The 22,122-nt window shown below is 35.3% G+C and overlaps 1 protein-coding gene across 1 annotated transcript; it reads left to right on the top strand.

Moving 5' to 3' along the window:
* The first annotated feature begins 489 nt into the window (after positions 1–489).
* LOC123526410 (peroxisome proliferator-activated receptor delta-like) lies at positions 490–19,752 on the top strand. The gene is made up of 6 exons (XM_045305543.2): positions 490–585; positions 5,277–5,362; positions 5,842–5,986; positions 13,423–13,553; positions 15,151–15,505; positions 19,261–19,752. The coding sequence occupies exons 1-6, from the start codon at positions 576–578 to the stop codon at positions 19,467–19,469; spliced, it is 936 nt and encodes a 311-aa protein (XP_045161478.2). The 5' UTR covers positions 490–575; the 3' UTR covers positions 19,470–19,752.
* The last annotated feature ends 2,370 nt before the right edge of the window (positions 19,753–22,122 follow it).

Raw genomic sequence — 22,122 nt, 5'->3', positions numbered from 1 at the left:
GTTTAACTTAGGGTCGCTTGTCAATTTGACTTGTGATCACTTGTCCAGTTAATTAAGAATTAACTGATGATCACTTGTCAGGTTAACTAAGGTTTAACTTAGGATCGCTTGTCAATTTAACTTGTGATCACTTGTCCAGTTAATTAAGAATTAACTGAGGATCACTTGTCAGGTTAAGGTTTAACTAAGGATCGCTTGTCAATTTAACTTGTGATCACTTGTCCAGTTAATTAAGAATTAACTGAGGATCACTTGTCAGGTTAAGGTTTAACTAAGGATGGCTTGTCAATTTAACTAAAGATCACTTGTCTGGTTAACTAAGAATTAACTAAGGATCACTTGTCAGGATAACTAAGAATATCTAGGGATTAATCTTCAGGTTAACTACTTAAGGAGCACTCGTCAAGTTACTAAATAATGTAATTTATATTGCGTACACCCGGTAATGACTATATATCGCAAAGTATGTTTGAATGTGCCGCATTCGTTGTAAGCTAGTGCACAAAACTGCAAATACTATCGTATTACTGTGCTATTTGTTGGACTACCTTTGAAATACTTGAATTAAAGGAACAATGTCTGCAGGTACATACATTTCTTTATCTTTTCTTTAAATAGTTTTGACGCAGATTTTAATTAGTTTAGTTTAACTTATCTGACTGTGTTTGATTGCTGCCTTCTTAAAGCGGCATGCCTCCTGATTGTTCGACAACATTTGTTTTTATATTTTTTAGATATCTTGAAATAAATGCTATATTTCTTAAGAAGGCTTTAAAACTTAATTACTAACTTTATGTTACGAAGTCACATGAGAATTTGCTGTTTTTACTACTTTTTTACAATGAAAATCGAAAAGCGTTTGTCACGCATTTACTCCAGGTAAACTGTCTCGATTATAAATATCTATATTTCGAAGTCACTATTCACTACTTCAGCTATAACGCTATTGGTTACGACGACGGGAAAATGCCTTTATTGCCGCCGGGATTCGGGGTTCGATTCCCGACGCGGTCATCTTTTTTTCTTGAATTTTTAAAATACTTTAGAAACAAAAATTCATATTCTGATGTTCATAATATGACCAAAACTTCAATTTGAAAGAAAGATTATTTTTAGCCAAATCTGAAGGCATGCTGCTTTAATGAAACTTTTGTAAAATATCTAATAAATTTGAAGACGTGTGTTAGTAGTTAGAAATGTCCCGAAGTCTGTGTGTTTACATCTATTTAACGGTGAAAGGGAAAAATAACTTTGATATTGTAATTCTTTATATTGATACCCGACAGTAAACCCATTGATGTATTAATCATTTTCTTAAGTCTAAATTAAAAGTATACGGTTCGCTGCTTTATTTAACGTTTTAACAATAATAGAATGTTTTGTACTCATGCCGATGATAACCAATTATTTACTTTTGAAGTTTTTATATAACTGTGATATAAACGTGTGTTTATTTTTTCATAACTCTGCTAACTATGTGTTATGTAAATGATACGAGCATCAGTATTAGTGACAAAATATTATAAGTAATATTTTAGGTAAAGAGCTTTATAGCTGTAGTTATTGGTTAGTAGATATTTAACAAATTGTAATAAATTGTCTTTACATGTCGGTAAAACTTAATGTATTTTATCTGGAACAAAACGGGACTTAGTTAGAAGTTTTTCAACAGATTGTAATGGTCATACAATATACTCTCATTTTTTTGTTAAGTATCTAGCAACTATTATTATTATTATTATTATTATTATTATTATTATGTACCACATATGACTTCAGTAACATTGGTTTGTTAAATATGAAAAATAGAGTTAGACAGTTAAGTCTTAATTATGTGTACAAAAATTTTAACAATAAAGGACTTACTTAAGAGAGCATTTTGAATTGACAACATAAACTCACTCTTATGGAACTAGGACTACTGCTACATGTAGTTACTGTCGTGTATCCCCAGTTGATGGTTGTTCTTCTACATTTTTCATAATGCAATTTTAGACTGGAACAGTATGCCACATAAGATTAGAAACAATACAAAATTTTATGCAAAACCATACAAGGAAACAAAATCTTATCTGATAAATTCTAAGAAACAGAAAGAAAGATCAGATTTTATATTTTTTATTATTAGTTTTAAACACTACACTATTTTTATACGCCATGAAAATACCAACATAGTGGGTTTGCGACCAGCATGGATCCAGACCAGCTTGCGCATCCGCGCAGTCTGGTCAGGATCCATGCTGTTCACTTACAAAGCCGACTGGAATTACAGATTCTGTTAGCGAACAACATGGATCCTGACAAGACTGCGGAGATGCGCAGGCTGGTCTGGATCCATGTTGGTCGCAAACCCACTATGTTGGTTTTCCGATGGCACGGCTCATATGATTTGTCCTGTGATACTTTATATGTCAGTGAATATGATAATAGTTATGTGATACATGTAATTTTGAACTTAACTGGTGACAATTGCTTAGTAAATTACAACAGTAGTAGTTTGCTTACTAATAACGCTTATGTTAGATCATTGACACTCTGTCAAAAGAATCCCATTGGAAATAAGTTGTAAACCTTTCATGGGTCATCTTGCGATATATATGTCACAAAATATGCAAAATTTGTGTAATCATAATAATCGTAATCATAGTAATCATAATAATTTGTGTATATTATCTATAGCAGTCATTTTCCTCCGTTATTATTATGCCCCCTTCGAAGAAGGAGAGGTATATTGTTTTACTGATGTCGGTCGGTCCGTCCGTCCGTAGACCAATCGGTGTCTGGATGATAACTCAAGAACGGTTAGGCTTAGGATCATGAAAGTTTACAGGGAGGTTGGTCATGACCAGCAGATGACTCCTATTGATTTTGACAGTTAAACCGTTCCCGAACGATAAGTTGAGAACGCTTGGGCCTAGGATAAGGAAACTTAATAGGGAGGTTGATCATGACCAGCAGATGACACCTATTGATTTTGAGTTTAGTAGGTCAACGGTCAAAGTCAAAGTGACCCGGAACAGTTAAACCGTTTCGGGACGATAACTTGAGAACGCTTGGGCCTAGAATCACAAAACAAATTATAGAGTTTGTAATGAACTGTGATATCAAATCTGTGTTAACATGATACTATGTTTTTTGTAACTTATTGTATGACATATATTATCACGAATAAATCAAATCAAATCAAAACAAAACAAAAGAAAATACAACTCTAATCATTTCGTATAACTATCCTCATATTCCTATCTACATGTTATTAATTAGCAGATAAACTAACTTTTTTTGTGATTTTGATAGACATTTATGAAAGAGAACGAAGACTAATGTGAACTGCTAGGGCGATAGATATTTAAAACAGTTCATTTTGTAGAATGTGCGGTAGGAAAAGCACATCTATAACGGCGAATGTGGTTTGGCCTCCACTTTGAGGTTAGAGTGGTGATATATATTTGCCTTTGTCTGTCCGTGTCTCGTCAATCTTGAGGTCACAATTTTGTCCTAATGAAGCTTGGTTAGAATGTATCAAAAGAAATTTAGGCCACTTGATCAATTCGCAGGAAAAAATGATAACACCTCAGATTCCAAATTTCCCACTTGATCTATATGAAACCTTGTTAAAATATCTGTCTTTATAAACTTTAATTAGATTGGGAACATGGTTACCTGGGATTAAAATCTAGATCACAAGGTTAGTTCATAGAAAAGTATAGCCTCAAGAATGATATCAAGGGTTTTCTATTATTGATCACAGGGACCTCATTTTTTGTCTCTGATACACACAGATGTGTAAACAGATTTCAGACTTGATCAAGATTCTATAAAGGAACAAATTCTGACAATGTTTTACGAGCAGGTAGAAAATTTTGCCTCTAGAGTGTTAACAAGAGTTTTCTATGATCTGTCCTAATGGCACCGTTTCCAGCTTTATATGACTAAGTTTCGAACTTGACCATAATTTCAAAGCCAAATATTCTGATTAGACTTCATAGTATAGATACTAGTATGCTAGAAAACAATGTTTTTACATGACTTAATATTGTGACTTTGTTTTAGAGCCAAACTGATCCAGTTAACACTTTGTCAAATTTTCATTACGATTGGGTCAAATGTTGGATCTCTAGTGTTGAAAGTGAAATTGTAAATGACTGACGGCGACTGTAACATAACTGGTGTAACTGTAACCTGTCAAGAATATCTGGGCGAATAGTATAAATGTGTATGTTATTGTAAATAAGGCGTCTATGACACAAGCCTCGTTGTGGCGTTATGTTAAACGAAGTTGACGACGAAAACAGGGCGATCGCTACAGTTTGTGATCCGATGAGCTTAATAAAACAAATTCTGTTCAACTCGTATAAAGTTTCATGACGTTAGATAGTACACTTTTAGAAATAGGTGCGACACAAATTTCTCTTAAATGGACGGGCAAATATATAATACTTCAAAGCAAAGTAGGTGCATAATTAGCAAGTCCCTATCACCAATATAGGCCAGTTTTTCCTACCGCATATAATATGATTAAATTATTTTAAGATGAGCCCCTCGAAATGTCTGTCGTCCTAGTAGACATTCGCAAATGCGTAATCATGCGCGGATCCAGAGGGGGCGGGGAGGGTCCCACGGAAAATCCTAAAAAAGGAAAGAAGAGAAGAAGGAAAGAAAGTGGTATTTCGAAAAGGCATCATTAGGACCGCATTCAAAGTGTATGTGTCTGCTGCTACATACGACCCAACATAATTCATATTTATGTTAATTATCTCAAAGAAACAAAGAATTTTTTACCTGTAAGAAAACTTAATTTTATTATATTTCCCAAATTTAACAGGTTAGCTCATACAAATGTGAAAATAAGAGGTATATTGTATCTAAAATTACAATGGAAAAGGTGTTCTTAAATGCTCCTAAAATGCCCCAAAATGCAAAAAATGAAGCGCTTAATTTCAAAATTGTCCAGGGGGTGGGGTGGAGTGCATGCCCCCGGATCCCCCTAGCTGGTCGGCTTCTTTTCTATTTCAGCCTGTTCAACAAAACCTCTTGACAACCTTGTATTTGTAAACGGCTAACATCCACACACACAAAATTTAGTGCGTAAAGACACATGTTTTCCATAGTAAGAGCGCGATCGAACCCCCTCTGAGAAAATTGGCTGGATCCGCGCATGCTAATAATAACGGACGGATTTTGACGAGTAGTATTCATCTGTTGCATGAAACAGGTTCTCCAGCAAAACAGTGAAAATAATATTTACGATATTCACCGCCTCTTTTCTTGTTTAGGTGTCCCTGGACTTTACCCGTGCCGTGTATGTGGTGATAATGCCACTGGATTTCATTACGGTGTTTTGTGTTGTGAAGGGTGCAAGGTAAGACTATCCTGGTTACTATATTGTATTCGTCGGCAAGTTAAAACTTAAATAGCTGCATAAGAGAAATTGTTTTAAAGAATAAGAAATAACTTAAGTGTAAGAGACTTATACCTGACAATTTACGTCCATAGATTTGCAAAACAAACGTTATTGCAGTAGTTGGACAAACAACCTGACTAACTGTATCAAGCTACAGTTACCTGTGAAAATATAGAATGTGAAGTCCTTTAGACTGTGAAAATACTATTTACCTATGAAGATATAGCAAACGGACTAATCAACTATCATCAGAGGAAAGCAATAAAGCATTAAACCTGATTTTTGAAACATATCTTGGTTTCGCCCATGCCGCCTTCTTACCAGAAATAATATAGAACTCCTCAACCGAACCTCCCCCCTCTCCCCCCTCTAACATAAAATCTATTTGGAAACCCGTTTAAAAAAACAAAGATAATAAGATCTCATTTCTTTAACAGGGATTTTTCTTTCGGACGATACGTGGAAATAAGCAATACAGGCAATGCAAAAATCCAAGTAAATGTTTGATATTGCAATCAAACAGAAATAGATGCAGGTTTTGCAGGATGCAGCGGTGTCTTGATGTCGGGATGTCTTATGAAGGTAATTACATATACATTACGAAACTGAGAGAAGTTCAACTGCTTATATCGTTCGAATGTAGTATTGAATGTGGTATTCATGACAAATATAGACCAACATAGGTAAAGCATATGCTGCCCCTCCCCTCCCCACCCCACTCCCACTCTCAAAATTTGGGGAGGGGCGGCCCCTCAGCTCTCTCCCCTGCTCCTACGCCTATATTTACTCTGTCATTTAACACTATTTCTTTTTTTCAATTCTTATGTTTTGTGGTAAACTTTAATGCAAATGTCGTTAATTACGTTTAAATGATGTCAGCAAAATGTTTGTGAACCTGAAACTGAAATTCTCTTATTTGATTGAATTTCTATTTTGATACAAGTATATATTCAATGGCAACATTGTAAGTTATTGTAAATTTTAAAAGATAAAAATGTCATTAAGATACATCTGGATAATCACAATATACAATAAACATATAGATGTTATGTAACAAGAATAGGCCTAGGCCTACTTCGATCCAGAACCCGCCCGCTAAGCTCAGTAGTGGGAGCGCAGGTCTACGGATCGCGGGTTCGTGAGTTCGATCCCCGGGCGAGGCCTATGTTCTCTGTGATGATTTGATAGAAAACAATGTGTCTGAAATCATTCGTCCTCCACCTCTGATTCATGTGGTGAAGTTGGAAGTTACTTGTGGAGAATAGATTTGTACTGACACGGAATCCAGGAACACTGGTTATGTGAACTGCCCGCCGTCGCATAACTGAAATACTGTTTAAAAACGGTGTTAAACCCAAAACAAACAAACAAACAAACAAACAAACTTCGATCCAAATTAACATTAAAGGAAAAACATAAAAATAGAGTTGACATAGCTCCGCAAACCAAAATAGTACCCAACTCACTAGAATAAAATGCTTTGGTTTAAACAGTATTTATGGACATAATCGTTACAACTTAAAATGCTTTCAGATTCATCTTAAAATGTCTAGGGATTTACACAGCCTAATACTCAAATGTATATCACTCCACAGTCTCAGACCTACAGTACTAAAACTTTTGTCGCTAAAACTTCCGTTTACTGAATGTAAAAACGCAGCACCACTCTGAAGAATCCGAATACCTTAAACCTGGTCAATTGGTAAAAACCCAGTCGATTAGACTGATGCATTTCCAACAGTATTTGAAAGAGAGCAATTGAAGTCTAATCCTGACTTTAATAGGTAACTATTCGGGCCACAAATAACCTGCTTAGATTTCTTTATTTTTTTTTTTTTTGGGTGTTATGTCGCACCAACACAGTATAGATTAAATGGCGCCAAACAAGACTGCAAATTTTGGTTTCATATCTCATTTACATCAAAATAAATACATGAGGTATGGAATCAAAATTTGCATACCTGCTGGAATCACAGAGTTACAGCAAAACCATGTGTTAAGACCCTGTTAGTCGCCTCTTACGATCATCATGCAAGGGTAAGGCAGTGGTTCCAATTCTTTTCATACACAGATCATCCCAGAACCACATGGGACGACCTGCTTAGAACTTAGAACTGTCGAATTTTTTCCTGTTTAAAAATGGGGTTTCTGCTGACACGGACCTCTGTATCCGAGTCGTTAAAGCAGCTGACTTTGAATCGTTTGGCTGTTGCCACTGTGACTGTGGGTTGGTTCGAAATCTCGCTCGAGGCGTAAAGCACTTTCATGTGAAAGAAGCAAAAAGCACTAGGCTGGTCATCTTAACGTTTGGGGTTGAACTAACTCCAACATAGTTTTTGGTGTGGAATAAGTAGTATGTAAGGAAATAAAACAGAAAACATCTTCAAAAATATCATGGCAAATTTCTGAGATATTGCATCTGGAATTCTAAAGAAACGTCATAATCATGATGATTGTCAAAAAGCACCAGTGTGTCAAAATTCAGAACATAGAATTTCTAATCAAATTTATAAAGACATACTTTTAAAACAATCTCGTCGGCACTGGACTTTAGTGGGGCTGAACATCAATTCAGAAAAAAGGAAAGAAAAACATTTATAAGGAATTTGTAAAATAAAAATGTATTCACAATGTTACTGCAGATGCGTAGGGTACTTGATAACATCAATATTTGCTCGAAATTCATAAGCAGTAGTTATTTATAAAATGTTTCATGAACTGCTTTATCATGTAATGCATGCATGTGAATAAATAAAATTAATATTTCGTTAAATTGTTTTATTTTAAAAAAAATTGCAAAACGTTCTTTAATTAAAATCTCGTGGAAGCTGTCCTTAAATATCATCTAATTTTCCGAGTTAGGCTGGGACTTCGTTTAAGGACTTTTTTCCTGTATTGCATAAGTACCTAAAGATTACAAGACTTTAATTTGGAATGAGTTTAAGGTTCTGGCATTACTTCCAATAATACAACCGGCCTATACCTCATTCCAATTTTGATTTCGTTATATTCTAAAAGAAAAAATCTCTGGTTCGTTGAAAATAAAATTGGTGTAGGATAATGTTTGCCTCACCACTCTGTTTTCCTATAGCCCTTTGTGCACTTACGCACAAAATATCGGTTGGCAAAAACATCCGGGTCACCGGTTTCGGGTTTCACGTCTAGTTTGATACAATCAGTTTTCCAAATTTGTTTACTTTTAACGTGCATGTTTTTCCACTTTAATGCACTATAAAATAAAAGATATTATTAGGTTTACCTTGAACAGACAAAATGCGCATTTGTAATGGAAATTTATATAGTTTAGTAATTTAGTAATTTAATTATGTTCAAACACGATATTGCTATGTTGCTATAAATTGCTATATAAAAAATGCGTTTATCAACAAAATATTTTACTTAAATTGTTAACATATTACTGAGATTTATATAATTATGTCACTATAAACAGATTCAGCAAGTTAACGAAGTAATACCATGGAACAAATTTCCTCAACTGCAGCATTACCTGATACCTTTCAATGATGTATTCATTCGTTCGTTAGTTCGTTCGCAGTGTATTAATGACGACACATCCAACCATTTTTGCTCGCATAAAAGACAAAGTTATGTAAAATGCGATTCCGACAAGCCCTTACACTACATAAGGAAAGTTTACTTCAGTCAGGCAGTCAGAATCCAGAAGATAAAGTAGGCCACTGTACACGGTCTAAACATGCAGCATCTAAAGACAATTATGAATAGACTATTTATATTGCAATAGTCCGTAATCCCCGAAACTGATCTTAAGACATAAAGGAAGTAATACACATAACTTGTTCGTACATAAAAATATACTATAAAAGGCAAATACGCCACTGCAAATTTCATACTTTAACTGTAACCGGTATAACAAACAATTTGAACAAGAGGGTCATGATGACCCTGGACCGCTCACCTGAGTAATATGAGCTACATGTTTCAAATGTCAAACTGATGCTAAGATATTAAGAAAGTAGGTCAGTCGGTCACATTCTTGGTCACTGAAAGTCAGTGTTAAGATCGGTGTGCAAAACTGTATATGTCATTCAAATTTTAAGGCTGAATCTTAAAAAAACAATAAAGTAGGTCAGTAGGTCAATGCCACAGTCAAATGAGCCCTAATTACTTAGGATCACCAGGTAATTATAATTAAACAGGCTAGAAAATATGATTAGATAACTTTTGAAGTATTTTTCCTATATAACTCGTTTAAAAACAAAGTGACCCTGGGGCGGGGCATTAATTTTTTTGCAATACTGCTAACAGTTTCTGAGAAGAAGATTTTTTTAAAGATTTTCCTTTCGGTTGCCATAGCAACCACAGTTCTAAATGGATTTTAATTCTTTGGGCAATTTTGAAAGGGGTCCACTCAAGGATCATTCCAGTGATGTTTGGTGTAAATCTGCCCAGTGGTCTTGAAGAAGAAGAATTTTGAAATTTATTATATAGCCAATAAAGGGAAAATAAGCCCCGTCCTCTGGCGGCCATGTTTTTTTATACCGAATTAGAAGGGCTTAAGCACTTTCGGGTGGAAAGTTCCCTACTGATCATTTCTACAAAATATTTTTGAGATCCGGCTAACAGTTTCTGAGAAGAAGAGTTTTAAATATTTTCCTTTCGGTTGCCATGGCAGCCACAGTTCTGAATGGATTTTAATTCTTTGGGCAATTTTGAAAGGGGGTCATTCAAGGATCGTTTCAGTGACGTTTGGTGTAAATCTGCCCAGTGGTCTTGAAGAAGAAGATTTTTGAAATTTACAATTTAACCATATAGGGAAAATAAGCCTCGTCCCAAGGCGGCCATGTCTTTTAACGAAATAGAATGACTTAAGTAATTTTGGTTGAAAGACACCTAGAGATCAAGTCTACAAAATATTTTTGAAATACTGCTAACAGTTTCTGCGAAGAAATTTTTTAAAGATTTTCCTTTCGGTTGCCATGGCAACCACAGTTGTAAATTTATTTTCATTCTTTGGACATTTTTGAAGGGGGGTGGGGGCGGGGGGGGGGGGCACTCAAGGATCATTCGAGTGCCGTTTGGCGTAAATCTGCACAATTTTTACCGAAATAGAAGGGCTTAAGCAATTTTGGTAGAACGTCAGCTAGAGATCATTTCTACAAACAGTTTCTGAGAAGAAGATTTTTTAAAGATTTTCCTATCGGTTGCCATGACAACCACAGTTCTAAATGGATGTTTATTCTTTGGGCAATTTTGAAAGGTGGCCACTCAAGGATCATGCAAGTGACGTTTGGAGTAAATCTGCCCAGTGGTCTTGAAGAAGAAGATTTTTGAAATTTACAATATAGCCATATAGGGAAGAAGATTTCTAAAGATGTTCCTTTCGGTTGCCACGGCAACCACAGTTCTGAATGGATTTTAATTCTTCGGGCAATTTTTAAAGGGGGGCATTCAAGGATCATTCCAGTGACGTTTGGTGTAAATCTGCCCACGTTTTGGTGGAAAGTCACCTAGAGATTATTTCTACACAATATCTTTAAAATCCGGCTAACAGTTTCTGGAAAGAAATTTTCCTTTTGGTTGCCATGGCAACCATAGTTGTAAATGGATTTTAATACTTTGGCAATTTTGAAAGGGGACCACTCAAGGATCATTCCAGTGACGTTTGGTGTAAATCTGCCCAGATTTTTGAAATTTACAATATAGCCATATAGGGAAAATAAGCCCCGTCCCCTGGTGGCCATTGTTTTTACCGAAATAAAATGGCTTAAGCAATTTTAGTGGAAAGTCACCTAGAGATCATTTTTGAAATGCGGCTAACAGTTTCTGAGAAGAAGATTTTTAAATATTTTCCTTTCGGTTGCCATGGCAACCACAGTTCTAAATGGATTTTAACTCTTTTGGCAATTTTGAAAAGGGGCCACCCAGGGATCATTTTAGGGAAGTTTGAGGTAGAAGGTCACCTAGAGATCATTTGTACAAAATATTTTTGAAATCCGGCAAACAGTTTCCGACAAGAAGAGTTTTAAAGATTTTTCTTTCGGTTGCCATGGCACTATATGGAATTAAATTCTTTGGGCAATTTTGAAAGGGGGCTACTCAAGGATCATTCCAGTGACGTTTATTGTAAATCTGCCCATTAGTCTTGAAGAAGATGTTTGAAATTTACAGTATAGCCATATAGTGAAAATAAGACCCGTACCTTGGCGGCCATGTTTCTTTTTACCCAAATAGAAGGGCTTAAGCAGTTTTGGTAAAAGGGTACCTAGGATTCATTTGTACAAACTATTTTTGAAATCCGGCTAACAGTTTCTGAGAAGAAGACTTTTAAAGATTTTCCTTTCGGTTGCCATGGCAACCACAGTTCTGAACGGTTTTTAATTCTTTGGGCAATTTTGAAAGGGGCCACCCAAGTATTATTTCAGGGAAGTTTGAGGTAAATCTGCCCAGTGGTCTTGAAGAAGAAGATTTTTGAAGATTTTTGAAATTTACAATATAGCAATATAGTGGAAATAAGCCCCGTCCCCTGGCGGCCATGTTTTGTTACCGAAAAGGTCACCTAGAGATAATTTTTACAAAATATTTTTGAAATCCAACTAACAGCTTCTGAGAAGAAGATTTTTAACCACAGTTCTGAAAGGATTTAAATTCATTGGGCAATTTTAAAAGGGAGCATCAATCTGCCCAGTAGTTTTGAAGAAGAATGTCTTTTTATAAATTGTTGACGGACGCACGACGGACGACGCACTCAGGTGAGCTAACGAAAACACATCATAAAAGGCAAATACACCACTGTAAATGCCATACTTTAACTGTAACCGGTATAATAAACAATACACCACTGGAAATGTCGTACTTTAACCGGTTTTCTTAGACAAAAACATACTACAATAGTGACCATTTCATTCCTCTGTTTGTTGACCGTTTTTAAGCATTTGTAATAAAGCTTGGTACATTTAAAAGCTCTTGATTATTACAAGTAAAACGATATTTCATGCATCTGTGTATACTTTATACTTCATATGTGTATTTTTGTTAAAAAGAATAAACGGGAATAAATCAACAATAAATGCAGTCGTTTTTTTTATTAAGATTTTCAAAGCTGATATATTGTTTCGACAAACGCATACAATGTTTTTTTTTGTTAGATTTATCGACACATAGGTTGAATTTTGTCACACAGTTACTTTTCTAGCTTCTGATGGCAGAAGTAGGTCTCGGGTGCACCTCCAGTGTGGGATCCTGTGTAGAAACACTGATCTTCTGTAAGCCAGTTTGGCAACTTCCTCCCGTACCAAATTCTACATTTGATGAGCGACCTTAACAAATCGGTCATGGACGCCTTCATATGCACCCGTAGAAGCTAATGAGACAACTAGTAATTGTTACGGAAACATTAAATTTATGTACATAATCTTTGTCACGCATTTACAATTTTTTTATATTAACCATTTAATTTCTTTCCTTGAAGATTTAAAATAAAGAAGGTCCTGGAAAACTCCTCCTAATTTTAACGTCTATTCCCTAGAAACCGTAAAGATCATAAAAGTCATAAAACGCCTGTCGTTACATATAAATTACCTGTTTAGTATCACCCTTAATTGCTATTGTCTAAAAACTACAATGCAAAGAAACCATTAAAATGCAAATGGAAATGCGCATAAAAATAAATAGTCTTAATATTGACAGAAATTAGTCCAAAGCTCCCATTATAAGTACCTTAAATGCTGATAATGTAGTTTAATTTAAAACGTATTTATAGCTAGTTATCAAGTAGCTTGTGTTTTCATTTTTAAATGCGAAATATTTGAATTTTAACGAACTATGCCATTTTTCATACATTTTGAATGATTGTCAAACTGATTGCAAATGGATGTAAATGGAACGTTTTGCTCCTAAGTGTACATATAACTTCTAACAACCTTCGTACAACTATAGTCACCATGAATTCACTCCGCATCCTCATGCATAATATCTGTAAAATGAAATCCATTTATATTCATTTGGTGTTATTGTGAAATTTCATGTTTTAACTGTAGCTGTGAAGATGGGAAGATGGACTAAGGCAGACCACAGAGGCCTGAAACCAACACTGGTGACCAAGGCCCTACATCACGATGACCTTATATTAACAGTTTATTCCGCTTTCGCAAAAGCCTGCAGCAACCATGTAAGTAATATTACTAGTCTTGTCTACTTTTCTGTCAAGCTCGCATTATCTTTCCTTGGAAATGTGCATGTGTCTCCCGCTAAGTGTTACCTTTGGAAATCGAATTTCTGCTCTTAGACTAGCTACTTATTTATTTAAACAGGATTAATTAAAGCAGCTGTATCATGCATATATAATAACCAAATAATTAAATTTTGGTAACGTGTTAACTATACATGTATTTCGGTTGATACTATCGCAATGATTTTATTTTCTTTATTCCAGTCGCATTTTCAAAATGACTGCCAGTTTTATTCGTATTTAAAATAGTAACTCCTTAATTTTAAATGACAAGTTCTAAACAAAACATTTGTTGGGAAACAGGGGTTATCAGAAAAGTAAATAAGCTCCAAAAACACATGTAGACACTTGAGCAGTTTCGTCTCGCCCAAAGTGACTAACTTGGTAATACTACAATTGCAGTATGAAGAAAAACGATTTTAACGATGTAAGCGTTCGCATTTTTGTGACAGAAGTAAAGATATGTGTGATCAAGATAAACTTTCGTGCATGCAGATTGGCAATTAAATGTTTCGAAGATCTAGTACCCCTGTATTATACATTTTCATATTTGGAATGTCCTTCCGGCGGAATATATACAGCAATGGCTTTGAATGCACTGTGTACATACTTTAATATAGTATTTATTTATGCAGCTTTTATCCAAATATTCATAGGTCTGCAGTGAAATAAAACCAACTTGCTCGAACTTTTCCAAATCAAAGTGTTGAAATTTCAAGTGTAAAATAGAAGATACAAACAAACATTTTGATATATTCTTTAATTTCAGTACAAATCCGTTAAACGGAGATACAATGTACTTGAAAGATAACTTTAAATGCACTGATATGCATACTACATAATGCATAAAACGGTAATAACTATAATGTTTTTGTTGTCATCTAAGGTTTTGTAAAGCTTAAGAACTTCGCTGTTTTATTTTGCAAGATCCAAATATAAATTATGCATCAGTAGAGTCTAATGGACTACAAGGAGAGTTGAAGGATATTTTTGGTTTAAAAAAATTACATTTAAAAACGTCAAATTTTCGGTATTTTTCCCGTTGTAAACATTGGGCAAAATTACAATTTTGAAACTTTTTTTAAAAAGCAAAGTTAAAAATTTTAGCATGAACATGTTGCTTTTTATGCTAACTAAGATATCCCCAAAAATCAACAAATAAAGCAACCCCCCCCCCCCCCCCCCCCCCCTCCAAAAAAAAAAAAAACAAAAAAAAAAAACGAACGTTTAGATTCACAAAACGGCCGAAAATTACAATACAGATAACATTCCACTAAAATCGTTTTAAAGTCCTTGGGCATTATAGCGATGGAACTGTCCGTCCGTAAGAACCAGATTGTCTATAGCTCACATTAATGACCCGATTTAGTTCATACTCACACTCAAGATCTGTTTGATAGGAAAACATTTTCTTTGTCAGATTAAACGAGTATGTAACCTAAGATGTTTGATTTTTTTCCACAGACAAAGCAATATATCTTTGGACTGTCTAGTACGAAATTTTGTGGACGTATTTGATTGCCAGATTATTTTTCAGAACAATCAGCTGAACAATGAGCCGAGTTTAGAGATTGGTGGCAGTTTCTTCATTCGGAATGGCATTTTGTTCGCAACAGCTTTTGCAAAACAACTTAAAGATTTTACCTCCCTTGGTCGTGATGTTCAACATAAACAGATCAAGACAGCGATAATTGAAATGTCTGTGCTGTTCGAAGAGGTCAGACTTAAGACAGCAGGTTCCGAAGATTGTACAATATATTCAAGGAAAACGGAAAATTCTGTCATAACAGTTATACGAAATAAGGGGAAGAAACTTACGCAAAAACTAATGTCGCTTAATCTTACGCAAGCAGAGCTATCTCTTCTGCTTGCTGTAATTTTGTTCTGTTCAGGTAAGAATACAAAGACTTCTTATTCTAAAAACATATTTGCCGAAAAAGATGTATTCACACTGGCCCTAGCTTTCGCAGAAGCGGTGGTTCCAACGCTGCGGCGGTGGAGGATTCGACGCAGAAGCGGTGGAGAAATATGGCCGACAGACTACATTTACCCTGTCATCGGTACTTTTTCTAATGAGTTGTTCACGTTTGACTGAAAACAACCAGTGAGACAGGAGCCCACATGTGTACTCTTCCAGTAACAAACACTTGTTCAGTGCAATTCTTTGTTATTAATGTAAACACTTCTGTACAGTTTGACGAGGGACTGCCTTTTTTGTAGAATTTCCATCAAAAATGGTAAACTCTTGTACAAAACGACCCCTGAGCACGTTTGCATCAAAACGTAAGTATGACACTGTCAAGCAAAAACCATTTCTCCGTAATCGGTGAATTTTCATTGCAGGCATACAAAATAATAAACAAAATATGATTCCAACGCAATGTGCGGTGGGAACAATTGCAGCGCATTACGGTGTTTCTTGTTTCTTAAATGTTCGTTATGGACTTTTAACTGAAGCAAACAGCATTTTCCCGGGATTTTGATTTGGGCAAGCCCATGAAATCAATTTGACATTAGACAGCAATATGACCTGAATGTTTAGTAATTATATACTATTGATATGCACATCCGTTCAGTTGAATACATACACGAAAAGTAAGCTTTATTTTTGAACCATAATTATGTTACTAAACTACTGCCAAATAATAACGCCATTTTCTTTCGTACCAAATACACCTCAATTATTATTATTCATATGAACGCATGAAGGTTTTCTTCGTCTTCCTTTTCCTTTATTATATACAAAATATCATTTGACAATATCGATTGTTTGATTAAATGCTGACAACATGCGACTTTTACATCATATAACAGACCAACTTATCTAATGTACAAATTGACAGGGTTTTCGCTGGCCCTAATTTGTTTTGGCTACAAAATATCGAAGCCGGTAACGCATTGGGGTGGGGGCGGGGGAGTATTCTCCAACACACTGCACATGCTGCAACCATTTGTCATTTTTACAGTATTATTCATCATTTTGTAACATATTATGGATGTTCCCAGCTGTAATTTCTCTCCAGTTGTTATAATAAAAATTACTGAAATTAGTTGTTTCTTTGTCGTCCTCTTGGTACTAGAACAAGGAGTTAAAGGTCTCTTATGTTTGATTTGCGTTGTGACAGTTTTCAGAGGAGAATGAAGTTTTTGTCTTTTATTTGTTGTTCATTGCTTTCTGCTTGTCTGTTGTTACTAGTTTGTACTGTGTTTTCTGTTTTTCAATGTTAAACTTAGCCTTGGGATCATCAAGATAAACATTACTGAAGATAAGGCCATGAATGTGTCCTCTAGGGTGTAAACAAGCTTTTCATTTGATTTGACCTGGTGACCTAGTTTTTGACCCCAAATGAGCCAGTTTCGAACTTGACCTAGAGATTATTAAAATAAACATTCCATGCAAGTTTGTTTCAAATCAAAGCATGAATATAACCTCATATGGTTGAAAGGGCCAGAATAGAAAATTTGCCCTTTTCAGGGGTAGTATCTCTAGAACATATGACGGAATCTAGGATTTCAAAAAAAAGGAACCGAGATCTTATTGTGACTTAATTTGTGTGTAAGTATGGTTAAAGTCGAAAGTAAGATGTCACTTCTATCGTGTTCATAAGGTAAACATGGACATATTTGGCTCTTTCAGGGATTAAAATATATTGCAAAATGTGGTCTCTATCGTGTTTACAAGAAATTGTGGACGGACGACGGCCGGACAGACGACGGACGGATGAAGGACGATCACATAATCTCAACTTGGCACTACGTAAAAAATCTAAAGTTTCTCCATGACAGTTTGAGATCCTGTGGTAAACGTCTGAAAATAAAAGGATATTGTAGAAGAAGAGGTAAATCAGCCTACTTTTAAAAAGTCTTAACTCCTATAACGCAGCTGCTCTATTTCATTTTGTAATGGTATGCTACGTATTAGTCATTGTATTGTACTTTAGTCAAGTTGGTAAATCGTACGATGCAGAAGTCGCATGTGGTCAGCATTTAATCAAACAATCAATATTGTCACTTGTTATTTTGTATTTTCGGATGTGCAAATCAATATTATATTTATTCTAAACTTTCAGTTTCTGTTGCTGTCTAATGTCAAAGTGATTTCATGGCCCTAACCCAGTCAAAATCCAGGAAAAAGTGCTTATAGTTAAGTTAAAAGTCCTTAACGAACATTAAAGAAACAAGAAACACCGTAATGCGTTGCAAATGTACCCACCGCACATTGCGTTGGACTCATATTTGGTCGATTATTTTGTATGCCTGCAATGAAAATTCACCGATTACGGAGAAATGGTTTTTGCTTGACAGTGTCATACTTACGTTTTGATGCAAACGTGCTCAGGGGTCGTTTTGTACAAGAGTTTACCATTTTTGATGGAAATTCTACAAAAAAGGCAGTCCCTCGTCGAACTGTACAGAAGTGTTTACATTAATAACAAAGAATTGCACTGAACAAGTGTTCGTGACTGGAAGAGTACACATGTGGGCTCCTGTCTCACTGGTTGTTTTCAGTCAAACGTGAGCAACTCATTAGGAAAAGTACCGATGACAGCGTAAATGTAGTCTGTCGGCCATATTTCTCCACCGCTTCTGCGTTGGAACCACCGCTTCAGCGAAAGCTATGGCCAGTGTGGTATTGTAAACAAAAGAAAACAATGCAAGTTGATTAGATATGATAGCTAAACAAATATAATTATTTGATAAACAATTTGTCGTATGAGTTTTATGCTGCGTGTGGCATTGACTTGTGAAACCCATTTGGCAATCCATGGACAATTTTTTCACACTCTACAATTATGACATGACATAAAGCCACAGAAAAATGTTCGGAGTGGCACTTTGGACTTTCCTTTGCCATTAAAAGCTGGAAACTTCGACAATATAACCTAGGTTGTATTGGTGTAACCCCCAACCTAATAAAAAAGTATTTTAAAATTGAATACGGCCCATTTTGTGATAAAGGCCACGGCTGTAAAATAGTATTTGTGACATATAAGTAATGGTTACCTTCATTTATAGTTGTCTACAAATCTACGTGTATCCAGATAAGAAAGTTATAAGTAAGAATTGTCACCAGAACACAAAATAATTAAGCAGGAATAACAAAGACCCGGTAACAGTGCCTGGCAATGAGAAATTCAACAACTCTGACAGTTGCATTACAGCAACAAGACCCCCAAAAGTGTTCGCGCAAGTAGGTCTCATTAGCGTTACACCGATGATAAATACAAACCGTAGACTATGCTTTTATCTTCACTACTTTTCGAGAATATAGCAACGTGAGAATTCTAAACGTTCGTAGATATTAAATAGAAAAGAAAAACAAAATAGACAGCGCAAATTGTTAACAACCTGAATGACATTGAAAGCGCCAATTCTTAACAACGCAAATGCCGCTGGTATTACAATTTGAAATACTAATTATATGAGCAGCGCCATGAGAAAACCAACATAGTGGCTTTGCGACAAGCATGGATCCAGACCAGCCTGCGCATCCGCGCAGTCTGGTCAGGATCCATGCTGTTCGCTTTCAAAGCCTATTGCAATTAGAGAAACGGATGCGCAGGCTGGTCTGGATCCATGCTGGTCGCAAAGCCATTATGTTGGTCTTCTCATGGCGCGGCTCATATGTTACTTTGTTTTATTACAGATCGCCACTGCTCAGACACTGCGGACTGTAAGAAACTCGAATGGATAGAAGAATCGTTACTATCAGCTTTGAAATACCAGCTTGTTTTCAACCACACTAAACATTTAGGCTTTTTACCTCAAATAATTGAGTTTATATGCTGTTTAAGGGGACTAACTATCCAGTTTTTAGACGACATATTAAGATTCAATGGAACATACAGAATATAAAGGAATACTTTTCGTTTTGCCACGGTTAAAATACCATCTCATGCGCTTAGCGTGGCATACTCGGTTACTCGGCTGAGTAACATTTAAAATCCAATCCAAAAATAAAAAATAAAAAAGGCTAAAAACTCCATGGAAGCAATAAAAAACTGACCAGGAGTGGGTATGGAGGTAGGGACAATGTCATAGCATATGAGTATGCTGTTGTCTTGGTCCTTGACCTTGTTATAACTTTTGTGACGGCAGACTGCTGTTCCTCTTTCATTAAAATTTCTATCACAATTTCTGAATTTTGTTGTTTTTTTCTTGCTGCACTTGAACTTGTTATTGTAAATACTCATTTAAATCTAAATACATTTAAAATTCTAAATACATATATGATTTCGGATGCATATATACTATAGCTGCTATTGACCATAAGAACAATCTTCTTAATGGCAATTGTCCATCACTAGTAAAATTTAGAAGGATAAACAACTGTGTTTGTAACGACTATGAATTTCAAAACATTATTTCCTAATTCGCTACCCTCAAACAAAAATAAATTATAAATCAAAAAAGTAAAAATACATCAATAAAAATTATTAAACGCACGAAATAATTAAACATCCTACACCTCAATACCTTTGAAATACCGTAATACCTCGATTTTTTAAAACCTAGGATACACATATGTAATAAATGCTCATAACCAGCAAATACATGTATTTAATTACTTATGTCGTCTACACATTTCCTTTATTATCGTTTCGCGAATTTAGATTTTATATTTCAGCCTAAACATCTGTCACAAGACTTTTGTCTCTATATCATTATTTATTTGATTTCCAGGAATGTAGAGATACATTTCACGGAAATTGTAAGTTTTTAAAATCAATGTTCATGGCAAGGACGATTGCGATATTACAATGCAACATGCAAACATGCAACATATGGCAAACAATAACTTTTAGTAATTACCTTGGTCCAGAAATCAATATAATGCTTACAACATTTTCCTATACCTGCAACATTTAAAAGAGAATTTACCATAAATGTACTTGAAGAATGACATAAGAATCTGTTGAAATAGCTTCATCATTTTGTCTGTTTTGAAATTGTGCATAAGTCAAAGTTTGTCTTCAGCAGTCTGATCAGTTCCTAGGCAGTTTAGAGTATTTACTGCAAGGTGATTTGCATATATTCTGTTGTAACACGTATGCACACATGTGTACTTTATTTAAAAATTGAATGCTATTTTCTATGCGTTTATACGGGTATAAACCACATTGGGACTTCTTGCAAATTCATGTATCGCGCTAGCGATTCTTGGGAGGTTAGCAAGAATCCTTCCAGTTTGGTTCATACCCATATAAACGCATAAAATAGCATTTAATTCTTAAATTTACATTTTACGACAGGTTGCTACAAACATAACTGATTCGCTTTCCACAAGTATCAGAAAATCAAAATAAATGTCAAGATATCGATCTGTTTTGTCATCTTATAACAAAACAGTCAAAAAGACCCGCCAACGTTCAACTATAATTCGCCTTCCGATAAAAATACAGTTCCTGGTTTTTACTTAAAATATTTTTAACTCCAGTGTAAATCTATACAGTCGTGTCGATTCAATTGTGATCTTTGACGTCAGAAAAATGAATTAAAAGTATAATCAAATGTTCTTTTTGAATGTTTTTTGCGTCCAATTTTGAAAGAATTTTTTGCACGAGGCCATTATGTTCATGGTTTTGGAGAAGGACGTCAGATTACATGTGCAATTTGGCGGAAAGGGCCGTCATTGAAAATTAACGCTTTTGTCTTTCCATATAAAATGTATAGTGAATGCAAATTTTGTATACAACAAATACGTTTGGAAAAAGAGCTTATGTTGTTTAATTTGTGAATAACAAATTTCGTCCTGAATTAATAGACAGCCTAGTCCAAGTCCTTCCAAAATGCCAGCCCCATCCCTCTTTGTAACGTTCATCAACTTATATAGACATTTTTTTACATTCCGAGCCGTTTGTGAATATTTTGTTCAAAACTGAAGAAGCATAGTTTTGGTTAGAAAAGTCACCAGAAGCCACCCTTTCTATTTGTTTGCTCTAAAATTTCCACGGGGGAGGCTCCCCGGACCACGCTGGAGGAGGGGATTCCTTTCCCCCACACTCTCCCCATGAGTAACATCTAAATTGATCAAGCTACGCCCCTGTCATCTGGAAAAAAACTTCGTTTGCAGGGGATTGTAATGGTAAACATACACTGCCAGATTGGTTTCTACTTAGCCGACGCGTACCACAACTGTACCTGGCAACTATCAAACAAAAATCATTTTTCATTTTCACTGATATGTGTTAATGTTTCCCAAAGACTTTTTGATAATATCTACCCGCTTTTATTAAACACCTCCATTGCTAGTTATTTGATCAGTTCTACTTTAAACACAGTAAAATATATCTCTTTCAGGGATATCAGGTTACACGATTGTGCACGACTGTGCATGAAACATGCTTTAATAGCTGCATGCGTCAAACATGCATAAAAGTGCAAGGTTATTTGCAACAAAAACCTATAGAAAGATCATTTTATAGAACGCAAAAAGGACAATAATAGGCCATTTTATCACCTTGATGCCCTTTATGACAAAGCTACGCTTGCGTACAAGTGTATATAG

This window comes from Mercenaria mercenaria, chromosome 14 (genome assembly GCF_021730395.1).
Source record: "Mercenaria mercenaria strain notata chromosome 14, MADL_Memer_1, whole genome shotgun sequence".
Taxonomy (NCBI): domain Eukaryota; kingdom Metazoa; phylum Mollusca; class Bivalvia; order Venerida; family Veneridae; genus Mercenaria; species Mercenaria mercenaria.
This window is presented reverse-complemented; position numbering and strand designations above follow the sequence as displayed.